Source organism: Belonocnema kinseyi, chromosome 1 (genome assembly GCF_010883055.1).
Source record: "Belonocnema kinseyi isolate 2016_QV_RU_SX_M_011 chromosome 1, B_treatae_v1, whole genome shotgun sequence".
Lineage (NCBI taxonomy): Eukaryota > Metazoa > Arthropoda > Insecta > Hymenoptera > Cynipidae > Belonocnema > Belonocnema kinseyi.
In genome coordinates, this window is record NC_046657.1 from 124,865,717 (window position 1) to 124,873,862 (window position 8,146).

The 8,146-nt window shown below is 22.6% G+C and overlaps 1 protein-coding gene across 2 annotated transcripts in view; it reads right to left on the reverse strand.

Annotated features, from left to right (window-relative positions):
• Positions 1–812: 812 nt before the first annotated feature.
• The window catches only part of LOC117168309 (poly(A) RNA polymerase, mitochondrial-like), a 48,682-nt gene continuing 41,348 nt past the window's right edge, over positions 813–8,146 (reverse strand). The window contains exon 6 of one of the 2 annotated variants that reach the window (XM_033353883.1): positions 813–1,406. In XM_033353883.1, the coding sequence (XP_033209774.1) occupies positions 934–1,406 (473 nt within the window). In that variant the 3' untranslated portion in view covers positions 813–933. The remainder of the gene's footprint in view (positions 1,407–8,146) is intronic. The other variant, XM_033353873.1, reaches the window with a different exon arrangement.

The following is an 8,146-nucleotide window of genomic DNA, read 5'->3' on the forward strand; positions in this document are numbered from 1 at the left end:
AGTCAATAAGGTAGATTTGCCATCGGTCGGTAATGCAGATTTACCATCAGTTGGTAATTTTTTTGTTAATTTTTTTCTTTTTCGTTGAATATTTATTCACTTTGTTGAAAAAGGATTATTTTTGTTCAAGATTTATAACTTTAATCCAAAATTCATTTCTTTGGTTGAAAATATGATTTTTTGTTGGAAATTTAAGCATTTTGTTGAAAATTCAATGATTTGATTAAAAAATCAATTTTACTGCTCAAAATTCAAATCTTTCGTTTATAAATCTGTTTAAATATCCTTGTATTTAAACAGATGAGTTTTCTCGATTAAAAATTTGTTGCTGACAATTCTACTTTTTCCTGTATTTCAGATTTACCGTTAGTTAGTAATTTTTTGTTGATTTTTTTTTCTTTTTGGTTGAATATTGATTCACTTACCACACACCGATAAAAAAGTTCTTTTCTCTGCGAAGTTACTGACTGTAGATAATTAAGGTAAGTCAATTTTACCATCAGTCCGTAATTTAAAAATTTTTTTTCTTCTCGGTTCAATATTGATTTATTTTATAAACAAAAAAAAGGGATTTTTTGGTAAAGATTTATAACTTTACTGAAAATTAAAGTTATTTTGTTGAAAATTCAAATAATGTAGTAAAAAGTCCATTTTATTACTCGAAATTAAAATTTCTTCTTAAATATTTTTCCATTTGGACAAAGAAATGAGTCCATTCGATTAAAATGTTTTTTCGTTGCTGAAAATTCAACTTTTCCCTAACAAAAAAAAGTGTAATTATTTCGTTGAAAATGCAGTCGGTAAGGCAGATTCATCATCAGTCTGTAAGGTAGATCAAATTTTTATCAAATATTCAAATATGTACATTTTCTACAGGGTCGAATAAAAAAAAAATATTCAACTTATATATATATTAACAAATTGTCCCTGTCGTCATTTGGACGCAAGAATAAAATCGGATTCTTCGCTCTCCGGCTCCCTCTCTCGCATCACGTCTGCAACATTTAGACCCGGATTTGTATTCCTCACCTTGTGAACAAACAGGGAAATAATTCCCCAGGAATTGTCGAAGTGTCGCTTCTCGGCGTTCTCGAGCCGCCAGGCGGCGTCGCGGCATCCGGTGCGGAAATTCTCCATCTCGCGATATGTCACGTTCCGACTGACGTTCAAACTGGGCTCGAGAGGATTGCAAATATAGATTGGCGAGCTGTCTTTTTTTCTCAAGACGGCGCCCTGGCGCAGACAGACGGCGTCAACTTTGAAGTCGAAGCCGGCGTAATAGTCGAAAAAGCCGCGGAGAAGAGCATAAGGATCTTCGCCGTGGGGTTCGATGTTTCGCAACATTGATATGTCGCGCAAAAATGTGCAGTCCACGTTTGTGTCTGTTATTCGCAGGTCGTTGAGTACTGCAAAGAATTTGGAAAAGCCGAACTTTAGGGGAAATTTCAATAATTTCAGAAGAAATTAAACAATTTGAATTATATTTTGAAAATTCATATTTGTTGGTTGAATTAATACTTTTTGGTTCGAATCCAAAGTATTTTTTTTTTTTAATTTACGTATTTTGTTAAAACTTCAAGTGTTTTGTTGAAATCTGAATAATTTTGTTGAAAATTCATCTTTTTTCAGTTAAAATTCAACTACTTTTGTAAATATTCACCATTTTGTAAAAAAAATATTTTGTTGAAAATTGATCTTTTCTCATTGCAAATTCAACTAATTATGTACAAGGTTACTATTTTGTTAAAAAAAATTTTTTCCTTTGAAGGTTCATTTCTTTGATTAAAAATTTTTATTTCGACAGAAAATTTGTCTTAAAAATTAATTTTTTTCGTCGAAGTTGCATCTCTTTAATCGAAAATTCAACTGTTTTATAGAAAATTTGTCCTTTGGCTGAAAAGTCATATTTTTAAAAAGTTAGAAATTCAACTTTCTGTTTTAAAATTCATACGTTTTGTTGGAAATTCGATTTTGAAAATTAAAAATCCAACTATTTTGTTAAAAACTTAAGTCTTTTGCTACAATTTCATGTTTTTGGTTCAAAAATCATCCGTTTTGGTTTAAATCTAAACAATTGTTCTATGAAAATTAATGCATTTTGTTAAAAATTTAACTAATTTGTTTAAAGTTGAATTATTTTGTAGAAAATTGATCTTTTTTCATAAAAAATTTAACGACTTGTGTGAAATTGCAAAAATTCGTTTTAAAAAAATGTTCTTGTTGAAGTTTCATCTCTTTGATTAAAAAATCGATTTTTTTAACAAAAAATTTGTCTTTTGGTTGAAAATTTATATTTTTAAAAGTTGGAATTTTAACTTTCTGTTTTAAAATTGATACGTTGTGTTGGAAATTCGATTTTTTAAATTAAAAATCCAACTGTTTTGTTAAAAATTTAATTCTTTTATTAAAAGTTCATGTTTTTGATTGAATAATCATCCATTTTGGTTTAAATCTAAACAATTGTTCTATGAAAATTCATGCATTTTGTTAGAAATTCAACTATTTTGTTTAAAGTTGAATTATTTTGTAGAAAATTGATCTTTTTTCATAAAAAATTTAACTACTTGTGTGAAATTGCACTAATTTATTTTAAAAAATTTTTCTTGTTCAAAGTTCATCTCTTTGATTGAAAAATCGACTTTTTTAACAAAAAATTTGTCTTTTGGTTATAAATTTATATTTTTAAAAGTTGGAAATTCAACTTTCTGTTTTAAAACCCATGCATTTTATTGAAAATTCTATTTTTTCTTATTAAAAATCCAACTGTTTTATTAGAAGTTTAATTATTTTATGGAAAAATTAATTATTATGTTTAAAGTTGAATTATTTTGTTGAAAATTGATCTTTTCTATTTGAAAATTCAACTAATTGTGTAAAAGTTTACTATTTTGTTAAAAATTTATTTTTCCGTTGTAGGTTCATTTCTTTGATTAAAAATTTAACTTTTGACAGAAAATTTGTCTTTTAGCTTTAAAATTTAACAATTTGTATGATGTTCTGATTACTTAAAATTTAACTTTCCCACTTTTAGTTGAAAATTCATATTTTTAAAAGTTGAAAAATCAACTTTCTGTTTTTCGACTCATGTATTTTTGTTAAAAATTAATTTTATTTTTAAATAAAAATTTAACTATTTGGTGTAAAATTTATTTATTTTGTTAAAAATTCGTTTTTTTATATATATAAAAAAAATATAAAAAATTATTTATTTTAAAATTGGATTTTGTTAAAAATTAATTTTTTTCGTCGAAGTTTCATCTCTTTAATCAAAAATTCAACTGTTTTATAGAAAATTTGTCCTTTGGTTGAAAATTCATATTTTTTAAACTTGAAAACTCAACTTTCTGTTTTAAAATTTATGCACTTTGTTAAAAATTCAACTATTTTGTTTAAAGTTGAATTATCTTGTTGAAAATTGATCTTTTTTCATTAAAAATTTAACTACTTGTGTAAAGTTTCACTATTTTGTTAAAACTTTATTTTTTCGTGGAAGGTTCATTTTTTTTATTGAAAAACCGATTTTTTAAACAAAAAATTTGTCTTTTGGATGGAAATTTATATTTTTAAAAGTTGGAAATTTAACCTTCTGTTTTAAAACTCATGTATTTTGTCAAAAATTTAACCTTCTATTTTAAAATTCATGCAATTTGTCGAAAATTAATTTTTTATTATTAAAAATCTAATTATTTTGTTGGAAGTTTAATTATGTTGCTGAAAATTTAATTATTTTGTTGGAAATTCGTCCATTTTGATGTAAAATTAATGTTTCGCCAAAAAAATTCAATTAGTTGGTTAAAAATGCTAACTATTTTGTCAAAAAGTCCTTTTTCTTTTCTTTTTTAACAGAAAAAGTAAAAGTAAATGTTAAAAGAAGTAAATTTTTTTTTAAATTTCAACTATTTTGTTTTAAGTTTAATTATTTTGTAGAAAATTTATCTTTTTTCATAAAAAATTTAACGAATTGTGTGAAATTGCAATAATTTGTTTTAAAAAAATATGCTTGTTGAAGTTTCATCTCTTTGATTGAAAAATCGACTTTTTGAACAAAAAATTTGTCTTCGTTGAAAATTTATATTTTTAAAAGTTGGAAATTCAACCTTCTGTTTTAAAACTCATGAATTTTGTTTAAAATTCAATTTCCCTTAATTAAATATCCGAATATTTTGTTAAGATTTTAATCGTTTTGTTGAAAATTTAATTATTTTATTCAAAATTCGTTCATTTTGTTGTAAAATTAATCTTTGTCAAAACAATTCAATTATTTCTTCTAAGATTGTACTATTTTGTCAAAAATTTAACTTTCTGTTTCAAATCCATACATTTTGTTGAAAAGTCCTTTCTTTCTTAATTAAAAATCCAACTATTTGGTTGAAAGTTTAATTATTTTGTTAAAAGTTTATATTTTTGGTTGAAAAATATCTATTTTTGTTCAAATCTAAACTATTTTTATGAAAATTGATGGATTTTGTTTAAAAAACAACTATTTTGTTCAAAGTTGAATTATTTTGTTAAGAAAAAATTTTTCATTAAAGATTCATTTCTTTGATTAAAGATTCAACGGTTTTGTAGAGAATTTGTCTGTTGTTTGAAAATTCATATTTTTCAGTTGAAAATTCAACTTTTTCATTTAAAATTCATGTATTTTGATGAAAATTCGTTTGTCTTTTTCTAAATAAAAATTTAACTATTTTGGTTGGAAATTTAATTACTTTGTTTTCAAATTCGTCCATTTGATTTAAAAATTATTCATTATTAAAAAAACCAATTATTTGGTTGAAAACTTGACTATTTTTTCGAAAGTTTTTCTTTTAATTAATGTTTTCAACAGAAAATGTAACTTTTCCATTTCTGAATAAAATTTGATATTTTTAAAACAAAATTCAATTTTTGTTTTAAAATTCACGCAATTTGTTAGAAATTCAACTGATTTGTTGAAATTTAAATTATTTGATTAAAAAAAATAGACAATTTAGTTGTAAAATTTTGCATTGTTAAATAAAAATGAATTAATCGGTTTTGGTTCAAATCTAATCATTTTTTTATGAAAATGCATGCATTTTGTTAAAACTTCGACTATTTTGTTCAGAGTTGAATTATTTTTTGAAAAATCATATTTTTTCATTTAAATTTAAAATACTTGTGTAAAATTGCACTATTTTGTTTTAAAACATTTTTTCTTTGAAGATTCATCTCTTTGATTGAAAAATCTTTATTTTTTTTTATAAAAAATTTGTCTTTTGGCTTGAAAATTCATATTTTTTCAGTTGAAAATTCAACCTTCTGTTTTCAAACACATGCACTTTGTTGAAAATTCGATTTTTTCTTAATTAAAAATCCAACTATTTTATTGGAAGTTTAATTATTTTATTGAAAAGTTAATGGTTTTGCCTAAAATTAATATTTTTCATTAGAAATTCAACTATTTGTGTAAATTTGAAGTATTTTCATAAAAAATTTTTTTTTATTTCATGGTTCATCTCTTTAATTAAAAATACAACTGGTTTTCAAAAAATTTGTCTTTTGGCTTGAAAATACATATTTTTTGACTTGAAACTTAAATTATTTTGTTGAAACTTGATCTTTTCTATTTGAAAATTCAACTACTTGTGTATAAGTTTACTATTTTGTGAAAAACTGATTTTTCCGTTGAAGGTTCATTTCTTTGATTAAATATTTAACTTTTGACAGAAAATTTGTCTTTTGGCTTGAAAACTCAACAATTTGTCTGATGTTCTGATTACTGAAAATTTAACTTTCCCACTTTTAGTTGAAAATTCATATTTTTAAACGTTGCAAATTCAACTTTCTGTTTTTAAACTCATGTATTTTTGTTAAAAATTAGTGTTCTTTTTTTTTAAATCTAACTATTTGGTGAGAAATTGATTTATTTTGTTAAAAATTCGTTTTCTTATACATATAAAAAATATAAAAAATTATTTCGTTTAAAATTGGAGTATTTTGTCAAAAATTCAACTTTCTGTTTTAAAATTCATAAATTTGGTTGAAAATTCCTTTTTTTAATTAAAAATTCAACTATTTATTTGAAAGGTTAATTATTTTGTTAAAAATTTAATTATTTTGTTAAAAGTTCTCGTTTTTGTTTGAAAAATCATCCATTTTGGTTTAAATCTTAACAATTGTTCTATGAAAATTTATGCACTTTGTTAAAAATTCAACTATTTTGTTTAAAGTTGAATTATTTTGTTGAAAATTGATCTTTTTTCATTAAAAATTTAACTACTTGGGTAAAATTTCACTATTTTGTTAAGAATTGGTTTTTTCTCGTTGAAGGTTCATCTTTTTGATTGAAAAATCGATTTTTTAAACAAATTATTTGTCTTCTGGTTGAAAATTTATATTTTTAAAAGTTGAAAATTCAACCTTATGTTTTAAAACTCATGCAGTTTGTTTAAAATTCGTTCATTTTGTTGTAAAATTAATCTTTGGCCAGAACAATTCAATTATTTGGTTTCAAATTTAACTATTTTGTCAAAAATTCATTTCTTCTTATCAACTGTTTTAAACAAAAAAGTTCAAGTTAAAATTAATTTGGTTAAAAATTCAACTATTCTGTTTACAGTTGAATTATTTTGTTGAAAATTGATTATGGTAAATTTAAAATTCAACTACTTTTGTAAAAGTTCAGTATTTTGCTACAAAAAATTGTTACAAATTCAACTGATTTTTTAGATTTAAATCATTTTATTTTAAAAAATAGTCCATTAGTTTGTAAAATTATACATTGTTAAATAAAAACAAATTAATTGGTTAAAATTGGATATTTTCATTGAAAATTTGTCTAAATGTTTTCCAATATATATATATTTCATAAGTTCGTGTATTTAATTGTGAAATTCATTATTATCAAGAAAAAAAAACAATGATTTCCTAGGAAATTCAATAATTTCTTAGAAAATTTTCATAATTTCCGAGAAAATTAAACTGTTTCGTTGAAAATTAAGTTTTATATTAAAAATGTATGTATTTGGTTGCAAATTCATTAAAAATTCAACAACTTGCGTCAAAGTTCAGTATTTTGTTAAAAATTATTTTTTTCGTTGAAAATTCATCTCTTTGATTCAACATTTAACTAATTGAAAATGTTATGTACTTAATTATAAAACTATTCATTGTTGAAAAAAGTTCCTGTTTTTCATAATTTTTTTTTTTTTTTTTACAGAAAAAGTAACCTTTCCCTTTTTTTTCTCAAGAAAATTGATTTTGATTGATTGATGGATTTTGAAAATTTCAGTTGGAAAGTTTTTTTTATTTTTTAAACATTTTTTTCTACTAAAAATGTAACTTTCCCATTTTTGATTGGATATTAAAGTTTTTCAATCAAAACTGCAACTGTTTGAAAATTGATTTATTTTGCTAAAAATTGATCTTTTTTATTTGAAAATTCAACTACTTCTGTAAAATCTCACTATTTTGTTAAAAATTTTTTTTTCGTTAGTATCATCTCTTTGATTGAAAAATTCTTTTTTTGTACGAAAAATTGGCCCTCTGGCTTGAAAATTTAACTCATGTATTTTTGTTAAAAATTAATTTTCTTTTTAAATCAAAATTTAACTATTTGGTGGAAAATGTATTTATTTTGTTGAAAAATCATTTTATTATGTATATATAAAAATATAACAAATTATTTCCTTTAAAATTGGACTATTTTGTCAAAAAAGCAACTTTCTGTTTTAAAATTCATACATTTTGTTAAAAATTAATTTTTTTTCGTCGAAGTTTCATCTCTTTAATCGAAAATTCAACTTTTTTATAGAAAATTTGTTCTTTGGTTGAAAATTCATATTTTTTAAACTTCAAAATTCAACTTTCTGTTTTAAAGTTCATGTGTTTTGTTGGAAATTTGATTTTTTAAATTAAAAATTTAACAATTTTGCTAAAAATTTAATTCTTTTGCTGAAATTTCATGTTTTTGGTTGAAAAATCATGCATTTTGTTAAAAATTCAACTGTTTTGTTTAAAGTTGAATTATCTTGTTGAAAATTGATCTTTTTTCATTAAAAATTTAACTACTTGTGTGAAATTGCACTATTTTGTTAAAAATTTATTTTTTTTTCGCTGAAGGTTCATCTTTTTGATTTGAAAAACCGATTTTTTTAACAAAAAATTTGTCTTTTGGTTGGAAATG